The sequence below is a fragment of the Diuraphis noxia genome, unplaced genomic scaffold, assembly GCF_037042655.1.
Source record: "Diuraphis noxia isolate RWA-SAM2 unplaced genomic scaffold, SU_Dnox_SAM2 contig0002, whole genome shotgun sequence".
NCBI classification, from domain to species: domain Eukaryota; kingdom Metazoa; phylum Arthropoda; class Insecta; order Hemiptera; family Aphididae; genus Diuraphis; species Diuraphis noxia.
In genome coordinates, this window is record NW_028301712.1 from 19658639 (window position 1) to 19678359 (window position 19721).

The 19721-nt window shown below is 29.0% G+C and overlaps 3 protein-coding genes across 4 annotated transcripts; 1 reads left to right on the forward strand and 2 right to left on the reverse strand.

Moving 5' to 3' along the window:
* The first annotated feature begins 233 nt into the window (after nt 1-233).
* On the forward strand, nt 234-18632 carry AGO1 (protein argonaute-1). 2 transcript variants are annotated; one of them, XM_015525005.2, is made up of 20 exons: nt 234-498; nt 556-791; nt 4602-4709; nt 10409-10516; nt 10622-10902; nt 10964-11095; nt 11192-11366; nt 11421-11643; nt 11704-11851; nt 12646-12903; nt 13022-13176; nt 13308-13378; nt 13442-13555; nt 13644-13810; nt 13873-14057; nt 14119-14215; nt 14670-14776; nt 14839-14968; nt 15048-15247; nt 18068-18632. In XM_015525005.2, exons 3-20 carry the CDS (start codon nt 4622-4624, stop codon nt 18174-18176), a joined length of 2748 nt encoding a protein of 915 aa, XP_015380491.2. In that variant the 5' UTR covers nt 234-498; nt 556-791; nt 4602-4621; the 3' UTR covers nt 18177-18632. The 2 variants fall into 2 exon arrangements, with proteins under 2 accessions (XP_015380491.2, XP_015380493.2); XM_015525007.2 differs by lacking the exons at nt 234-498; nt 556-791; nt 4602-4709 and adding an exon at nt 6309-6628.
* On the reverse strand, nt 3883-4172 carry LOC107174166 (uncharacterized). Its single transcript, XM_015525009.2, has one exon. It carries the CDS (start codon nt 4170-4172, stop codon nt 3990-3992), a length of 183 nt encoding a protein of 60 aa, XP_015380495.2. The 3' UTR covers nt 3883-3989.
* mRpL53 (mitochondrial ribosomal protein L53) lies at nt 3883-6010 on the reverse strand. Its single transcript, XM_015525008.2, has 3 exons — nt 5706-6010; nt 4400-4512; nt 3883-4329 (listed from the first exon to the last, which is right to left on the reverse strand). The coding sequence occupies exons 1-3, from the start codon at nt 5849-5851 to the stop codon at nt 4175-4177; spliced, it is 414 nt and encodes a 137-aa protein (XP_015380494.1). The 5' UTR covers nt 5852-6010; the 3' UTR covers nt 3883-4174.
* Nucleotides 18633-19721: the final 1089 nt, after the last annotated feature.

Sequence of the window (19721 nt, forward strand, 5' to 3'; positions counted from 1 at the left end):
CCACCCGACGGCCTCGCCGTCGTTCTTTTGACGGTCATTCGAAGGGATGGTTGCGCGAAAAGCGACGGCAGCGGTGTCGCCGTTAGCGCGGCGGCGGTGACTGTGGAGGAGCGATGCTGCTGCTGGCGGCGGTGGTAGTGACGGTGGCCGTGCAACTACGTCGGTCTGACGCGGCCGTGGTGGATACATGCACATGAGACGTCAGTGCTGCGCGGGCGCGCGCGTGTTGTTGTTGTTGTTGTTATTATTATTATTATTGTCGCCGTCGTCGTTGTAGCCGCCGCGTCGTTGTACTCGTTGCAGTAGCCGTCGAACAGTACCTACCGTCGGGTGTTCGTGTTCGGGGTTCGTTCGATCGTGTACCTGTCGAGTGAATTCGTTTAGGCGGTCCGATCATCGTATTTTTGCTAGAAAAATCCGTGTCCATCGTTTTGATATATATTTGCAATCAGTTGGTGTACATTAATGAACGTTCTGTGCGCTGTTCCTCGAACTAAAGTATTATACACCTCTATAAGTAACAATAAAAATAATGATAAAACATAACGTCCACAGTTCGCACTCGTCTGATGTAACGCCACAATGGGACCGACTGGACGGACGGAAAAAATCACAACAATAACAACAGTATTATATAGTACGGCCGCCGACGAAAACGTACGCGAGACCTTGACCTTGAGACTTCGGTTCAGTAGACCAGTCCCGCCGCCGCCCGGTGTGCGTGCGTAGAGGTAGTTGAGCCTCTCGTTTGACTTCACGGCGCCCAGTGCACCATCGAAAGAAGAGAAAAGGTAGGTAGGAGGGAACAAGAAGGGAGAATGACAGAGAGAGTGTGTTAGAGAAGAGTACACAACCCCGTAGAAAACAACAACCCCGGGTTGAAGGCTCAGATGATTGATCACTGAAGGCATAATAAGGATGTCTGCATGTTTAGGCTGTGTCTTTGTCACGAACGAAACGCGGCGTAGGCGAGTGGATTTTTAGGCATTATTATGGTAGGTAGTAATAATTTCCTAGCTGGGAATCGATCTTTTTTAATGATCGCGCTGTAAACACAACGATAAAGTTTAATGGTACACATCTCGAGTGTCTCGTTGCACTCGGCGTAAAACGTAAAACTGGAAAGAAAGCAGCATAAAATGAACCTTTCGATTGGTTTCTTTTTCATCCCGTATTCAATGTCTGTTTTTTTTTTTAAACACAATCTTAGACGTCGGCTGAAATACCTACTATGTAACATATTATTATTATTATTAGTATTATGCCATGCGCCGAAGGTGCTCGTCATCGACGACGGTATAAAAAAAAAATACCGTCCTACGATAATAATTTCGGTGTTGGCAATGATGCGACCAGTTCGTTCTTGCTCACTGCTCGCTGTACAGTTGTAGTCACTATAGTCAATATACTCAGTGTGCAACGCGTCGTCGTACCGATGTGGCGATGTAATTTCGACAAGTGTTATATAAACTATTTATCGTCATTCGTTGACGTCGTCGTTCTTGTTATTTATTCTTCACTTGAGTTATTGGACGCACTTATTGAATACCCCAGTCGACAGTTGAAAATAATCGTGAAAACGTCTAGCGACGTTTGCTATTATGGGTCGTTAATTGTTTTTAAAGCGACAAACCGCTCTGCGTAAATAGTCGTGAGCGTAATTTACCGAAAGTAGTAAATATTTTTATTTTTACAGTGCAGTTCGATGATCCAATTCCATCCCACGTACAACAAAATGATTAATTTTTGTTATAGTTCAAGTACTTATGATTTTAATTTTTATGGTGAACATGGATTTCCTCAATTATCCACTTAAAACCAAAGACAACATTTGAATTCGATTGCCCAATCATCATTAAAACATTAATACCAACTGATATTAGCCATAATATTATCATAAAATAAGTACAGCACAGTGATGCTTTTTACATGTCAGTCAAATTCGCCAATAGAAAGACAATGTGTACCTCAAGTATAACCACAGTCCACAATATGACACTATAGAACTATCAAAACTTGGGAAGCTTTTAATACTTTAAAACTACTCTCTTCCTAGAACAAGACTTTGCACTTGATACTATTTTTTGAATCTTGCTTTTTCAAAATGTAGGTAGGTACCTGCCATTTTATTTTATCGTTTATTTTCTAGGTCAGTTTTACAACCAGCACTGTTATTAAAAAATTGTTCATCACACTAATAAAAATATCATGTTAATTTGGTATCGGTCCTTTGTCAAACACATTCATTAACAAAATAAATCAAATTGACTTAGTTAATACATACAATTTCATACTGACATAATTTTAATTGAAACATTAATGTAAGCTAACAAAATAAATTGCATGTTATTTTAGTTTGCATTAATTTATATTAATTTTACAAACCTATATTCATTAGTTATAAAGTATTAAAGAATGTTGAATTAAATATTTTCATTTAAATGGTGATTAGTGATTCCTATACAATTGGATAAATTATATTAATTGGCCTCTCTCATGACTCACTTTGGCTTTAGGTATAAAAAACATACTTCAAATGTAAAGGCATAAAGCATATAATAATAAGTAGACTTATAAATTTTGAAAGGAAAGTCACCAACAATTTAGGAGTGTTCTCGAATTCCTACTTAAGTCTCTATCTATTCAAACTGTTAGAAGTCCAGGTATAAAACCTCTTTTTTTCTTTCACATACCTATTTGTTCATAACAATTTTAAGTAAAAAGTATGTAAAAACAAATTTACTACTGTGAAAAATGATTCTACTTTCACATATTATGCCTGGTCAGTAAAAAAATATTGTAATACATAGCCTGATATAAAAATAAATAGGTTTTAAAGTTGTTGTAGTTTTGTATATTACATTAAAATGACAAATAAAAATTAATTTATATTAAATATAATGTTAAAAAATTTCTTGTTAAGCGCCCCCTCTGAATTTGAAGACTTAAAAAAAAGACGCATAATATAATCTTTCATTATATAAGAAATAAGACTATCCCTCCCCCTACTTTAACCTCTCAGAATAGGTGTTTAGATAACATTTTTAAGCAACTGTCAGAAAATCACAATTTTAAATATCAAATTTTATGTTGCGATTTCTTGATTAATTGAAATATTTTACACACAAATACACAATTATTGGAACACATTAATCCACAAGTAAAAAAAAAATAACTTGAAGCTATTTGCTCAGAGTATAAATAATTTTGTGTTTTTATACCTTAAAATCGGCTTGAATATTAATAAATTTATCTACTCTTAAAACTATGTTTATACAAGAATTTTATTTCAATAAACATTAAATTAAAGTTAAGAATCAATATATTTTGACTGTTTTTTTATAATATACTATAAATGATATTGTATAATATTACAAACTAAAATATATTTTATTAGTTAGATTACAAAGTGTCTTAATGATTGTTATTCTAATTTTTTAAATAATAAAGCAGACTTCAGCCATGCATATAAAAATTATTAAAAGCTAAAAAATAACAAAATGAGAATTTATAACTTCATTAATTTATTATAAATATTGAAATCAATAATAAAATAAATATGTATTAAATTATGAAATGATTTGTAGTATATTATAGTAGTCTTTTTAAGATTTCATGAAGTATTAAATTAACAAATAAAAGTATTTTTTTTTTTTTTTTTTGTAAAAATATTATACATATTTTGTAAATGCTAATAACAATTTTTGAGATTTTTGAAGTTTACATACTAGATTGCATAAATGTTTACAAAAGATTAACTGTCTGTGTTAATGATTTTTGATTTGTAAAATAAGCATTTTGGTCAGAATTCAAGTTTAAAATTTAAATGAATACATTTAAAAAGAATTTCTATATTTATTTTGACAAACATATTACTAATAATTTTTAGTTTTAAAATTCATTCTTTATTTAAAATTTTTTATAAATTACAAGGTTTTTACATAATGAAATAATTTGATTTAAATAACTAATTTTAAGAGTGTGAATTATCACCAATCTACTGGTTCCAATTTTATGAACTTTGATAAAATATAAACAACTATTAATGTGAATGTCACAAAACATATTACAAATAAATACCACGATTCTTCATCAAAAACCTCTGAAAAAGCTGGCAATTGATTATAGAATGCATTGATAATCGTTGTAGTATAATGTTCTTTTTTGGCCATTTTTACCGTTTTCCTCCTTTTTTCTTATCAGTCTTTGTCACTAGAGTTTCAGTCAGTTCTTCTTTGGGTGCTAAAGGAGTTATATGTTTGTTAAACTGTTGAAATATTTCCAAGACAGTCAAGTTTTCACATTTAAATAACACTGATTCACCATTCACTAAAATTAAAATTTTTAATCAACATAGTTTAATTATGTACATTATATTATATAAAATAAAATATTTCACCTAAAGATACATCAACTGTTGATTCACTTCTATCGTTAACAACTTCGTTTCTTACCAAACAAAGAGGATTTGTTTTTAATACTTTGGGTGATAGTAAATAGTACATGAAATTTCTGAAAAATAAAAATAAATTGTATTATTATGTATATAGAAATAAAAGTTTTTGCAGATTGCATTTACATAATTTTTTGTTTTGTTTTAGGAATAACATTTAATTAAATCATGGAGGTAAACGCTAATTTTGTTGTACCTCAGGAACAGGTTAATTTCAAACCAGTTTATGAAAACATTAATGGGCATTTCAATGGATGTAAGTACTTGCAACTTTATATGAATTCTTTTAATAATTACAGATTTTTCAACTTTATAATGGGAATTGCAATATAAATTTTTAAGCCGTTACTACTTTACAGTAACTAAATTGTTACATTGTATTATCTATTATGTTTGAAAACTCTAAGGTTATTCTATTGGTATAGAACACAACTAACTATTAACTTTTAAGTTTATTAACATAATAGGTATATAGATACACTGATTTTTTAATAAAACACTGTTAGAATGTTAGAAAATTATTTGGATCACATATTTATAACAAACAGGAACTTTTTTAAATTGTTGTTAGATCAACTTGAATGACGGTCATTTTCTCCCATATTCAAAATGTATTTAAAATAAGAATTATAATAATCACAATATATTTTGCAAAAACCCAGTGCAATTATTACAGTGTTGTATAGTCTGTATTATTATATATAGGTACCATCATTTGCTTAGACTTATAAGATATCATACTAACAACGTTTACTAGTCATGTAGGTACTTGAGTAAAGGTTTTTATATCCAAAACTTACATTAATTGTTTAGACTATTAAGATAACATTCTTACATGTAACATAATACATTATATCAATTTTGTGTGAAAATCATTAATTAAAATATAAATTGCATATATTTAATTTTATTATACTAATTATGTAGGTATATTGAAATAAATATATAGTGGGAAAATGATCTACTATGCCATAAATAGCTGGGGGGAAATTGTCCACTTACTGATTAACTTGTGTCTTAAACTAAATCTTGTCATAAATTAATAATATACTATATTATTATTATTATTATTATACATTTTTTTATTGTACTGTCAAATCGAGGCATAAACTCGAACGCGCATATCACTAGTATTATCATGACATAACAATATAACATATGATTATATTCGTCGAGACCGAAAACGGCGTTTAAACATGGCGATAAACACGGTTTTGCAAATTACAACAGTAGAAGGTTGAAAACAATTTACCTGGCCGTAGCAGCATTTTGGCTAAAAGGATCGAACTTGACAGACACTTTTTTTACGGGCTTGAGGTTTAACAGCAACGTCTGTTTTCTAATTGCACTCACTAAGCCCGCCGACTTTGATTTCGATCCGGAAAATGGCAGAGACATAGTTGCTATGGCCAGCGATGAGTAGCAGCCGTACGTGTTTTTTTGGAACAATAATCGATAAAATCCCTGAGGGAGCGGCTGCACAGCCCGCACTCTACGTCTCTAAAGTTCACACTTTAGTAGTTTAGTCTGCTATCTAGTATCTACTATCTACTATCTAATTAATTCTAGTATCAACTGTGGCGGCGACGGCTCGGTGCTCCCAGCCGCGGTAACGCCGAGTACGCTGACAAATGACGTCACAAATCACAATTATAAGCATACGGTTATAGCATTGATTATAGAATTCTATTCTATAATCAATGGTTATAGGTTAGGTTATAAGCATACCAAGAATTGAGGTTATGATTTCTATCTTGCCTATATACCACGGTAGTGGTGACCACTCGAGCGTCGGCCATTATAATACAATACGCTGAGTAAGTTAATGACGATCGAGCCGTAGCAGCAAACTGTAAAACGAAATCCAGTTGGGCAACACTGGTCGTAGGGCTTGGGTCGTCTACGTTTGTTTCGTAGCGCAGTCCGTCGCGGTTTTTTTAATTTATTTTTTCTCGTGCTATCATTATCTTCCTTTCAGCATCAGCCTTTTTTCATTAGCGTAGTGTTTTCATTATCTGATCGTTACCATTTTCCGTCTTTCGTAATTTATCTAAATAATAATGCGCTTGTTCAGTTGATCCTCGCTGCTAACGATGTCTGACGCGAACGCTTAAGCGTGTAAGCTCGCCGCCGCTGTCATAACCGGAACACAAGCTATGTTTCCCGTCGGCCAACGTGAGTACAAGGCATAACGCGCGACGCGCGCACACAAACGCACGTACACACACACATACACACATACATACGCACGAATGCATGATCACACTCCATATAGCTTTGTGTGCGGATTGATCAACAGAGCTATAGAGGCAATGACCTCCATTCCCAGAATAATATCGCGTTAATGAGACTACTGTGGTGACGGGGGTGTTTTGCCGTCTCCGATTTCGGATTCCGTTCTGATGTCCCGCCCCTAATCTGTTTGTAATTTTTGACACAATTAAAAAAAAAAAAAATTGCAGCCATAAATTAATAATTTTGAAGATCTACTATTTTTCCGTCTGTCGACGGAGACGATCTTCGGCTACTTTACGTCGTTCCGCTGCATCTTATGCTACAAAAATAACATTTTTTATGGAATTATGTTAAAACCTTATCCATCCACCTTCTCCAGCCACACTAGTATTGTCAAACGATGAATTGTTAAGACTTGCCTAATCATTGATAATAATAGGGATGGGTAGTTCGTGAGTGAGTTGATTCAAAGAGTTGACTCTTTTAAGTGAACTGAACGAATTGAATCAGTTTGCTTTAGTTCAGTGACTCAATAACTCAGTGTTACCACTGATTCACTACAACTCGTGAATTTGTGTTATCACTTATCAATTCATGAATTATGGGGTGATACTACGGATTTAGATTTACTGACTCAGTACTGATTCATCTAACTCTGGCAATTCGCCTTCACCACAATCTACACATACTACATGTCTACATAATAAATAAATATATTAAGATGATAGTACACACTACACAATAATATTATTCTAATATGTAACCATATACGTTACGTAAGGTATGTTAGTAACGCGTATGATGAATTGGCCCATTATAAAACTTTTAGGTAATAACATTATCTGTGTTCTCATGTTGGTTTTTTACGATATTTTAATTTTTAAATGAGTTATTTTAATTTTCAAATATTCACACTTAACATGCTCATAACTCATTTAAAAATTAAAATATTGTAAAAAACCAACATGAGAACACAGATAATGTTCTTACCTAAATGTTTGATAATGGGTCAATTCACTCTAATATCAAAACTAACAGCACACTATTGAATCTAGAGAACGAAAATTTGCGATGTAGTACGCGTGTAAGACGGAGACAACACATGCGTGTGTAGCGTCCTCTTAAGAACTCATGAGGCACATATAACATTTTAAATTAAATTTGTATATAAAATAAAAGTTCAAATTAATTCCTCATTGTATAATATTTTAATATTAGTAAATACACAAGTATATGACATATTATTGTATTGCATTAAATGACAGAAACAATTTAGTAAATTAAAACTAATATTGAATAAGGTCTTCATACATTTTTATAAATCAATAGTTCATATATTTAGTGATAGATAATCTAATATACTCTGAAGTAACTCTTAAACGAATTGTCATACGAGAGTTGTTTAATTTAATGAACTGATAACTTGGAGTTAATAGGAGTCAATGGAAATTGGGAGTTGACTCACTGAGTTGACTCCCCGAGTCAACTCATTTGAGTGAACTGAGTCAAGTGAACTGACTCATGTTATTGAGTTGAAAATCCCATCTCTAGATAATAATCGATTAAAATATAAAAATTAAACTAAATGTTTTTCTTAGTAACTATTACCCTTGTCAGACAGAAGACAAGAGAAGTTATTTTTCACTTTATCATTTTTTTTCATTGCAATTAAATTATATATTTATTTTATTACATTGGTATTTTCGTATATTATTATTTAGGGAATTGAAAGCGGTGATTTTCTATCTGTCTAACACGTGCGTAACATATGTACCTATTTAACATGTTCTATTTCCAACATATCAATTGATTAAGTAAAGCCAAGAGTAAAGCATAAAAATTCTGAAAATAGATTGGAATTTTTTCCCTAATACTTATGAACACATATATTTTTTTATTTTATTTTGAATTAGGTACCTATCATACCTACTTATATTTTTGTAAAAGTTGAAATACAAAAATAAAAAATGCGAGAGAATAGATGTCCCTTTTGGATAATCCATGTACCTACCTTATTTTCTAATGATTTCAAAAATGTAATCTTTTCTTTTAAAATTTAAATGATTGACTAATTATGATAATTTATTTAATACCTATTAGATAAATATCGAGGTAAATATGTAAACAAATCACTTTTAACAAGTTTTAATTATATTTGTTTCAAGTATGTATTGAACATTGTGTTTATATTAAAGTGAGAAAACAGAAACGTTACATGGAGGCAAATTGTAATTTTGTTACCAAATATTTATCATAAATTCATAAACTAGTAAAATAAATATCATATTTAATTTGATAATAGGTAGGTAGCTATATTATTTGCTCATCATAAGTAGCAGGTTCTGGCATTACATTTTTGAGGAGGCAACAATTTTGTACCTTTTATACATATTAGTACAGTTATAACAATTGTGACCGTTGTATTTCATGTATTTTTCGTTATATTAATTTGTATATGGATGTAAATTATATGTCGTAAACAAGGAATTCACAGAAATTTTAAAAACAATAAAACTCAATTTCCACCATTACACTAATATTATTTCATTTTTTTTTTTTTATATATATATAATTTGAATACCTACATGGCCATCATTTTTTGCTATTTTATAATATTATTTCATTTTTTTTTTTATACATGTATTTATTTTTAATTTGTATATGTGTCCATCATTCTTTACTATTTTATTTGTGGATTTTTTCACTTTTACATTTAATATTTAATATTATATAATATCATTTTACCATTTTTGATCGTGTTTGGTGACAATACTAATATTATTTCTTTTTTTTATATATATTACATAATTTGAATATGTGGCCATAATTTTTAATTATTTTATTTTTATATTTATAATTTTTACATTTACGCCAAATCTGGCTGTAGCACCTCTGGCGTGTGCCGTGAAAAATATATGACAAATGATTTCAATATTTTCTTTTTCTTTATATATAAATACAGTTCAAATGTGACCATCCCAACAATAACTACAGATTAAAAAAAAATTTTTAAGATCGCATGTATGACATTCTCTTAATAAAAATAAAAATAAGGTAGTTTTAGATAACAGGAAAATACCGCATTACTTATTAAGTAGGTCTTAATATTCAATCTATGAATATTTTGTCAAGTACAAAAAAAAAACAGCTACACCGCTTACCTTTATTTTAAAACAATGATACAATTTTATGACGTTGGATTACAACTTATGAATTTTGAGGGGCTATGCTTCACCACCTCATTTTAATTAACATCCATATTAATTACAAGTATAGGTATAACTTATAATTTCCCATGTTTTTAAAAATTAATCTGGAGTCTCTAAACATTTTTAACAGATATTCCAAATAGAAGAAAAATATTAATTTCATGTCACGGGGTGGAGTATAATCAAAAATTACTTTTATTCACTGTTAATATGACACTAATTGGATCTAGCTAGTAGCAAAAAGCTAGGATCGGATGGGAACGATATATCACCAAGTACCTACAACCTCCTGGCTACTACTTATATTCCATCCTTAAACCAAACATGCAATTTTGCATATAAGAATTTATTTTTATTTTTTTAATTCTTAATCTAAATAGGTAGGTTATTTTGGTAGGTATATAGTTTAAATCGGTTTTCTTCTATAAATTATTATATAAAGTAAATAGCTAATTGGTAATTTATATTTTAATTATCTATTAATTATAATTTTCTGAACAAATGTTTTTAGCCCCTGCACCAGCAGTCGTTGCCCCAGTACCAGTTGGTGTACCTGGAGCAATGGGTGTTCTTCAACCTCAGGCTCCTGCATTGCAACCACAATTAGTTGATGTACCAGGTAAAATTTAATTTTAATTATTATTATTTTTTCTTTTTAGTTTTTAATATCATAGTTGTTTTTTTTATTTATAAACTGTTTGTCTTTAAAATTATTTGTTAATAGTATTCAACTGTCCACGCCGACCAAATTTGGGACGAGAAGGCCGTCCAATTGTGCTTCGTGCTAATCATTTTCAAATATCCATGCCTCGTGGTTATGTACATCATTATGACATCAATATTCAACCAGATAAATGTCCTCGAAAAGTCAATCGTGAAATTATTGAAACCATGGTTCATGCGTACAGTAAACTTTTTGGTAATCTTCGACCTGTATTTGATGGTCGCAACAACTTATATACAAGAGATCCACTACCTATTGGAAATGATCGAATGGAATTAGAAGTATATTTTATATTTTAAATTATGTTATAATAACATAACATTTTATTAATATTTATTTCAGGTTACATTACCCGGTGAAGGTAAAGATAGAGTATTCCGTGTCAATATTAAATGGTTAGCTCAAGTATCGTTATTTGCTTTGGAAGAAGCATTAGAAGGCCGCACAAGACAAATACCATATGATGCTATTTTGGTAAGTTCTTCACTTATATTACTTACTTCTAATCAATAACTACCTAATAATTGATTTTTTTTTTTTTATCTTAATTTATCAATTTTTTTTATGTAGGCATTAGATGTAGTCATGCGGCATCTTCCTTCTATGACTTACACACCAGTGGGAAGGTCATTTTTTTCTTCCCCGGAAGGATATTATCATCCATTAGGTGGTGGTAGAGAAGTTTGGTTTGGTTTTCACCAGTCAGTCCGGCCTTCTCAGTGGAAAATGATGCTTAATATTGATGGTAATTTATTATAATAGAATAAGCCTATCTTCATTGACATATTTCTTCTTTTAGTATCAGCAACAGCTTTTTACAAAGCACAACCCGTGATAGAATTCATGTGTGAAGTGTTAGATATTAGAGATATTGGTGAACAACGAAAACCATTAACAGATTCTCAAAGAGTTAAGTTTACAAAAGAAATTAAAGGACTTAAAATAGAAATTACACATTGTGGAGCAATGCGTAGAAAGTATAGAGTTTGTAATGTTACAAGAAGACCAGCTCAAATGCAATCGTAAGCAATTCATTTTAAAACTCATTTATACTGTCATACATATTTTGATTCAATTTTTAGTTTTCCATTGCAATTGGAAAATGGTCAAACAGTAGAATGCACAGTAGCTAAATATTTCTTAGACAAATATAAGATGAAACTACGTTATCCACATTTACCATGTCTTCAAGTTGGACAAGAACATAAACATACATATCTTCCTTTGGAGGTTTGTTTATTTAGATGATTAATATATTTTGAATACATCATATTAGTATTAAATTGCCTTTAACTAATAATTCAGCTACCAATTTGAATTTACTGATCTGCTTTACTATTTTTATTTTTAAACTATATAGTTTTATGCATACAGTGGGTTAATTGCATTGATATTAAAGAATGGATTGGCCATTTGTGCTTATTATATGGGAACAAACATGAAAAAAGGCCTTAACACAAATATATATATTACCTATATATATATATAATTATTTTACATGATTTATGATAAAAGAAAAAACTGTTTTTTCGCTTCCCTATTTCGGCACACTTCCCTCTATTTTATTAATAAAGCCATGGCTTATCCATTCTTTTATATCTTTGGTTAGTTGCTATAAATATAAATTATCTCTAGCAATTTTACTATACATTTAGATCCTTATTGAATTTAGCATACAATGATACAACTAATCTATTTGATTTCAAGCTTGTTTAATTTGTTCCATATATGTATGTTAAAACAATTGTTATACTTTAGATAACTTGTTTATAAAACAGGTACATTTAGTATCACAGTATATGATAGGTGCTGTGTGACAGGATTTTAATGTGTTCCTTATAAAACTAAAATAGAAAACATATTATCTGAAACCAATAATTCTTTAATTTTAAATACAGCTACTTTGAGAATGTATTTAAAGTATTTAAATTTTGAATAGTATAAAGAATAATTGAATTCTTTTACTCTCAAGTACTTCACAAAATTTGTGACAAGTAGTAATTATTGTAAACTTCTTTCATTAGGTCTGTAACATAGTTGCGGGTCAACGATGTATTAAAAAATTAACCGACATGCAAACATCAACCATGATTAAGGCAACTGCAAGAAGTGCTCCTGATCGTGAACGAGAGATTAATTCCTTAGTTCGTCGAGCTGATTTTAATAACGATTCATATGTACAAGAATTTGGTCTTACTATATCAAACAGCATGATGGAAGTGCGTGGTCGTGTTTTGCCACCACCAAAATTACAATACGGTGGACGAACCTTACCTAATCAGGTATAAAAACATATTAAGATTTTTCCCACTATATATTTTGTAACACTTTCAATTTTGATAACAATCTATCTCTAAAAAATGTTTGTTTAGTTTTATAAATTATGTTAATTAATTATAGGGAGGGTTAAATGTTCAACAAACTAAACAACAAGCATTGCCAAATCAAGGAGTTTGGGATATGAGAGGCAAACAGTTCTTTACGGGTGTTGAAATTCGTAATTGGGCAATAGCTTGTTTTGCACCACAGAGAACTGTGCGTGAGGATGCATTAAGGTAACTAAAAGTAATTTAATAATTATTAGAATGGGTGAACTAAATTATTTTACAATATATTTTGTATTGAAGTCTCAAAAATGTATTGTAATTTTTATGTTACTATGTACTATACACTATTTATACTTTAGAAATTTTACTACTCAACTCCAAAAGATAAGCAGTGATGCTGGCATGCCAATAGTTGGTCAACCATGTTTTTGTAAGAACAAAATAATAACAAATTTAATATAATTTTATTTGACTATGTTTTTTTTTCAAACAGGTAAATATGCTACAGGGCCTGACCAAGTAGAACCTATGTTCCGTTATTTAAAATCAACATTCACTGGATTACAACTTGTAGTTGTTGTTTTACCGGGGAAAACACCAGTTTATGGTATTGTTATTTTATTTGTTAAAAATGTTTAATATTATTAATTGATTTTAAATGTTAAATTAAAATATGTTTTATTAATTGTTATTAGCTGAAGTCAAAAGAGTTGGAGACACAGTTCTGGGAATGGCTACACAATGTGTTCAAGCAAAAAATGTTAATAAAACGTCACCCCAAACATTGTCCAATTTATGTTTGAAGATCAATGTGAAATTGGGTGGTATTAATAGCATTCTTGTACCAAGCATCAGACCTAAAGTACATAAACTTCTTAAAAAAGAAACCGGGCTTTTTATTAATGATTAATTTAAATCTTCCAGGTATTCAATGAACCAGTGATATTTTTGGGTGCAGATGTAACTCACCCACCTGCAGGTGATAATAAAAAACCATCCATTGCAGCAGTAGTAGGATCTATGGATGCACATCCCAGTCGTTATGCCGCTACTGTACGTGTCCAACAACACAGACAAGAAATTATTCAAGAACTTAGTTCTATGGTCAGGTATAGTAAGATAAACTTACTTTAATATAATCATATTGTTAATCATCATATTTAATTTTAGGGAACTTCTAATCATGTTTTACAAGAGTACTGGAGGTTATAAACCTCATAGAATTATATTATACCGTGATGGAGTATCCGAAGGACAGTTTCCTCATGTACGTTTGGTTTTATATAAATATATAAGATACTAGAGTTGCAGTTTTTTTTATATATATATATGTATATTAAGAAGTTTGCTTTACTTACTATCATTTTTAAACTACTAGTATTTTGAGTAATTAAGTATAATCAAGTACTCAAAATATTGTAATATTTGTATGTACAATAAAATATAAATTACTTAATACATACACCATAAGACTATAGGTTAATACAAATTAAGAAGACATCATCATTATAATTCTTTTCTTCTCAGACCCACGCACTACAAGATACAATGCAATTATGTTGTATCAATTTTAATGATTTTTAAAATCTCTTAGAGTAAAATCAATTACAATAATTAAGGATGTGCACTGGCATCCTTTTAACAGATGTTTTATTCATTATTCACATTTTTTAAGATATAATTTATTTTTTGATGTGTTCTTTTATTACCTATTTGCATAGGTCTTACAACATGAACTTACAGCTATTCGAGAGGCTTGTATAAAGTTGGAAGGTGATTACAAACCAGGAATCACTTTTATCATTGTTCAAAAACGTCATCATACCAGGTTAACTTTTTTTCAGTATTTCAAGTCTTATGTTTTTAATAAATTATTTACTTATGTTTTAGATTATTCTGTGCCGATAAAAAGGAACAATCTGGAAAATCTGGAAATATTCCAGCTGGTACAACCGTTGATGTGGGTATAACACATCCTACAGAATTTGATTTTTACTTATGTAGTCATCAAGGAATTCAGGTAATAATTTGTAATAATAATTCTTACTTGTTTGTATGTGTATATTGTGTTTTATAATTATAATTAAAATATTTAACAGGGAACAAGTCGGCCAAGTCATTATCATGTTCTATGGGATGATAATCATTTTGAGTCTGATGAATTGCAATGCTTGACATACCAATTGTGTCACACTTATGTCAGATGTACACGTTCTGTATCTATACCTGCACCGGCCTATTATGCTCACTTAGTTGCATTTAGGGCTAGATATCATTTGGTTGAAAAAGAACATGACAGGTAACATTATTGAATTTATTTGTTTAATATTATGTCTGCATAGTTCTTCATGATTCATTTTTTTTGATCCAAAATTACTTATACTTCAACTCTGGGTCTCAAATGAAATGGTTTATTATTTCCCCATGCATGTTACAATTTCTGAATAGTTATGACTAGCCTTTTCTAATGGTAATATTGTTGTGTTGCATGAACCTGAATATTTTAAGAATCCATTAGTTTTGTAGATGAAGTTCATACCATCTTTAATATTAATATGTAAAGCTTGAAAATTTACTATACAGTCCCTTGTAAGTTTTTCTTTCTGGAATTTAATTAGATGTCGCTTTGCAGTACAGTCGAAGGTTACTGTAGTTGGATAGAATTAAATTTGAATCCGATGATATTATATCATTACATATGAAAAACGATTCTGAGTGGAGACGGTTTATTTGTCTAGAATATATTATTATTTTTAAAAATTGTCATATCTTGGATTTAAAAATATTTTTTTTATGAATTTCTAGGTTAAAATAATTTGTGAATTTTCATGATTTTTACGTATGTTGTGAAAATTCAAACTTTGAATGCTTATAAAAAAAAATTGTGCTATTGTGTTTTTAATTTTTTTTCAACTGCTATTGTAACAATATATATTGCATTCAATTTTCAAGCTTTTCTACCCAACAAATAAATTTTTATCAATTTTATTAAAATTAATTTCAAATGCCCATAAATGTTCAACTTAAGTCGACATTTTTTGAAATTTGCGTGGTGGATAGAATATATTTATTTAACATTCAGTGAAATTTTCATGTACCTATCTATGGTCATTTTTTTTTAAATTTCATCAAAAACCAAAATCAATTTTGTTGAAAACTGATTATGCGTAAAATTTCCCGTTTATCCCTTAATTTTTAGTTTGTTCATCCCGATTATTTAGAAAAATATTGAGAATTTTTTACTTTTGACCCCCCAAAGTACCAACCAGATTCACTTTCTGATCGAATGTGGTACTGAAGTCGAATATCGAAGCACTTTTACTGCCCCAAAACGTGATGACAGACACACAAAAATAAAACATATTATGGTAATATTAAGACATTCCTCGCTCCGCTAAAAATCTAAAATAAGATTAAGTCACATAAATAAAAATATTTTTTTGAGTGTTAGAAATTCAAGAAAATAACACTATGTCTCGAATCCACATACGACTTATGACGCTTAATGTTAAAGTAAATTGTATTATTATATTTAAGACTATGGACATAATCTATATTTTTATCTGTTTTTTTACTATATTTTATTTTAGATTCTGAACAAAGTGATGAATGTAATGAATGTATTGATTTTACAATGATGTGTGTTTTTTTTTTTGTGTGTGTACAGCATAACTAGTCGAAATAATGCTTCAATTTCAAACTTTGGGGGTGGCTTCTGATGTAAAAGTGAATAAAATCTTAGTTCATTATAGAGGTCAAAAGTAAAAGTTTTTTTTGAAGTGTTGATAAATTTTTTTTGGCCCTATCAAAATACTTGAAAATTTAATAGAAAGTTCCTCATAAGTTATTCTTAAAGTGATTAAAAAATTATAAGAATACATACGCACAATTTTTTTTTTATTAGTATTTGAATATCAAATATTGACTTAATACATAAAAATTACGGAAATGTTCAAATTATCTTCCATAGAAATTCATAAAAGTTTTTTTTTTTAAATCTATGATTTGAAAATTAAAATACAAGGCTCTTAACACATTGTAACAACAGCAGTTGAAAAATATTAAAAATGTATAGCCACAATTTTTTTTTAAAAGCGTTCACAATTTGAATATTTACAAAATACATAAAAATCACGAAAATTCAAAAATCATTTTAAACTAGAAATTCATAAAATATTTTCCTTTTATATCTAACATTTGAAAATTAAATACAAGGCTCCTAACATATTTTTACAATACCAGTTTGAAAAATAAAAGAAATATATAGTCACACATTTTTTTATAAGCATTTAAAGTTTAAATTTTGACTAAATACATAAAAATTACGGCAACGTTCAAATTATCTTAGATAGAAATTCATAAAAGTTTTTCCTTTTATATCTAAGAATTTTTAATTTTATATAAGGCTCCAACATATTTTTACAATAGCAGTTAAAAAAATATTAAAAATACATAGGCACAATTTTTTTTTTTATAAGCATTCAAAGTTTGAATTTTGACAACATACGTGAAAATCACGAAAATTCGCAAATTATTTTAACCTAGAAATTCATAAAAATTTTTTTTTGAAATCTAAGATTTGAAAATTTTTAATAATCTATAATATATCCTAGACAGATAAACCGTTTCCGCTCAGAATCGTTTTTCGTATACAATGATATAATATCATTGGATTCAAATTTAATTCCGTCCATTAGACCATTAGAGTAACCCACTTGTAACTTACTGTACAGTGTACAGCATAGCGACATCTACTTATCCACTTTTTTTATGTTAAGTTAGGATTATTTGATATATATACGTGGAAATGTTGACGTATATGTAAAAATTTAATTTTTTTCTTTGTTATTTGTCTGTGAAAACTCAAATAGCTGGCTAATCCAAAAATAAAACTGCCTAGACAACATTTTTTATTTATTTTAAATTTAATTTTTTTTTTGTAGTATTAAAAGTGTAATCCAAACAGTACTATCTGTATAAAAGTATAGCATATTTTATTTAAAAATCCATACTGACATTATTTACAATTATAATAATGTTTATTTAAGCCATAATTTATCCTCGAATTAAAAATTTTTTTTATGAATTATCTGTAAAAAAAAAAATTATTTGTTTGCAGTGGTGAAGGATCACATCAATCTGGCTGTAGTGAAGATCGAACACCAGGTGCAATGGCACGAGCTATCACAGTACATGCTGATACAAAGAAAGTTATGTACTTTGCTTAATACCAAAATTGAACGATTACACGTAACATATAAAATTAATATTAGGCATAAATTATAATACGACCTACCTTGCCAATCATTGCCTTTACATGTAACTTTAGACCAAAATAATTATTATTTTTTCGACCTCTGACAATTAATTTTAAGTATTCATTGTCTTATTATTATTATTATTTTTTTTTATATTTTGAATTCCCATCTAGTTTTTAGATATTTTCCAAAGTTCAATTTTGTTGTTGCTAATAATTGTTTTGTTACCTATTTTTCTTTCTTTTTATTTCTAATCAAAATTAGACATCACTTGAATGCTTCCAGTATCTTAGTTATGCAATTAAATTCTAGTCTAACCGGTGTATCGAAGGAAATGTTTTTGAATAGCAACAGCAGTAATGAAAAATGCATTCCTCTTTTAAAATATATAATTATTGTATAATAAATATATCATATTATTGTTAAGTGTGTATTATAGTCATAATTAGTAATTGTTTGTATTCCAATCTTCCTGCCAACTTAATCTCTACTTATCTGATTTTATTTCTCAATTCTCGAGCTTAAATAATTTTAATTGTGATTAACTTTAATTGTATTTACTTTTTCTGGTTGGTTTATTCCCATTTCTTGTTGACATAGACTTTTGTTGAATGTGGTCCTCAATCAAACCGGAAATGTGGTACCAGTCGTTGCTTAATATCTCAATAGTCTTAATTTATATATTTCAATGAGTTTTATCGTTGGCTATTTAATAACTCCCAAAAATTTCACAAAATACCTTTATTGTGATTATTGATTGAAATTATATTTTATTTTTATATTATACATATTGGTCTTATACCTAAAGTATATTATTTTGTCTTATTAAAATACGAAAACTTTTTTTTTTGGGGTTAAATTGTTACAAACACTAATTGTACCTGATACTTAAGAATATTATACATCTTGATTTAGCATATAAGATTTCAATTCAAATTGTTTTTAGGTTAACTTGATCAAATTTTAAGGGAACAAAATAATTTTCCCTCAAAATGATTTTTAAATACTTAGATACATAAAACAAAATTATACACTAATTATATGATAACTTAAACTATATTATACATACATATAATTTTTTTTAATATCATAGTATTATATTAATCAAACAATGCATATTATTTTAAAATGTGCATTTGATTGGTACCACAATATTGCTAACCCTCCGATAATATAATTTGAGTATTAAATCAATTAAATTAAAAAAATATATATATATATACATTTACCCAATAATAATAATAACGATTATTACTATTTTATACAATATATTATATAAATTTAATCTTAGTTAGAATTTAAAATTTGGTTAATATTTAGTTGTCCAGTATTCAAAAAGTGTATAAGTATACTTTGTATGCCTTTTAAACTACTGGTGTAAGTATATTTAATATTTATAGGAAAAATAACATGGGATAACTTTTATCATACCCATTTATTATATATTACGCTTATATTCTGTTAGATTTTATTATTTTTTTTTTTTTTTCAAAAAAATGATGGATCTATAACTTT

Coding starts and splice junctions, on each gene's coding strand:
- mRpL53 (XM_015525008.2), bottom strand. CDS start 5,851: ATGTCTCTGCCATTTTCCGGATCGAAATCAAAGTCGGCGGGCTTAGTG. Junction 4,513..5,705: donor CAAAATGCTGCTACGGCCAG/GTAAATTGTTTT, acceptor TTTATTTTTCAG/AAATTTCATGTACTATTTAC. Junction 4,330..4,399: donor AACAGTTGATGTATCTTTAG/GTGAAATATTTT, acceptor TTTTAATTTTAG/TGAATGGTGAATCAGTGTTA.
- LOC107174166 (XM_015525009.2), bottom strand. CDS start 4,172: ATGGCCAAAAAAGAACATTATACTACAACGATTATCAATGCATTCTAT.
- AGO1 (XM_015525005.2), top strand. CDS start 4,622: ATGGAGGTAAACGCTAATTTTGTTGTACCTCAGGAACAGGTTAATTTC. Junction 11,644..11,703: donor AGACCAGCTCAAATGCAATC/GTAAGCAATTCA, acceptor TTCAATTTTTAG/TTTTCCATTGCAATTGGAAA. Junction 13,379..13,441: donor AGTTGGTCAACCATGTTTTT/GTAAGAACAAAA, acceptor TTTTTCAAACAG/GTAAATATGCTACAGGGCCT.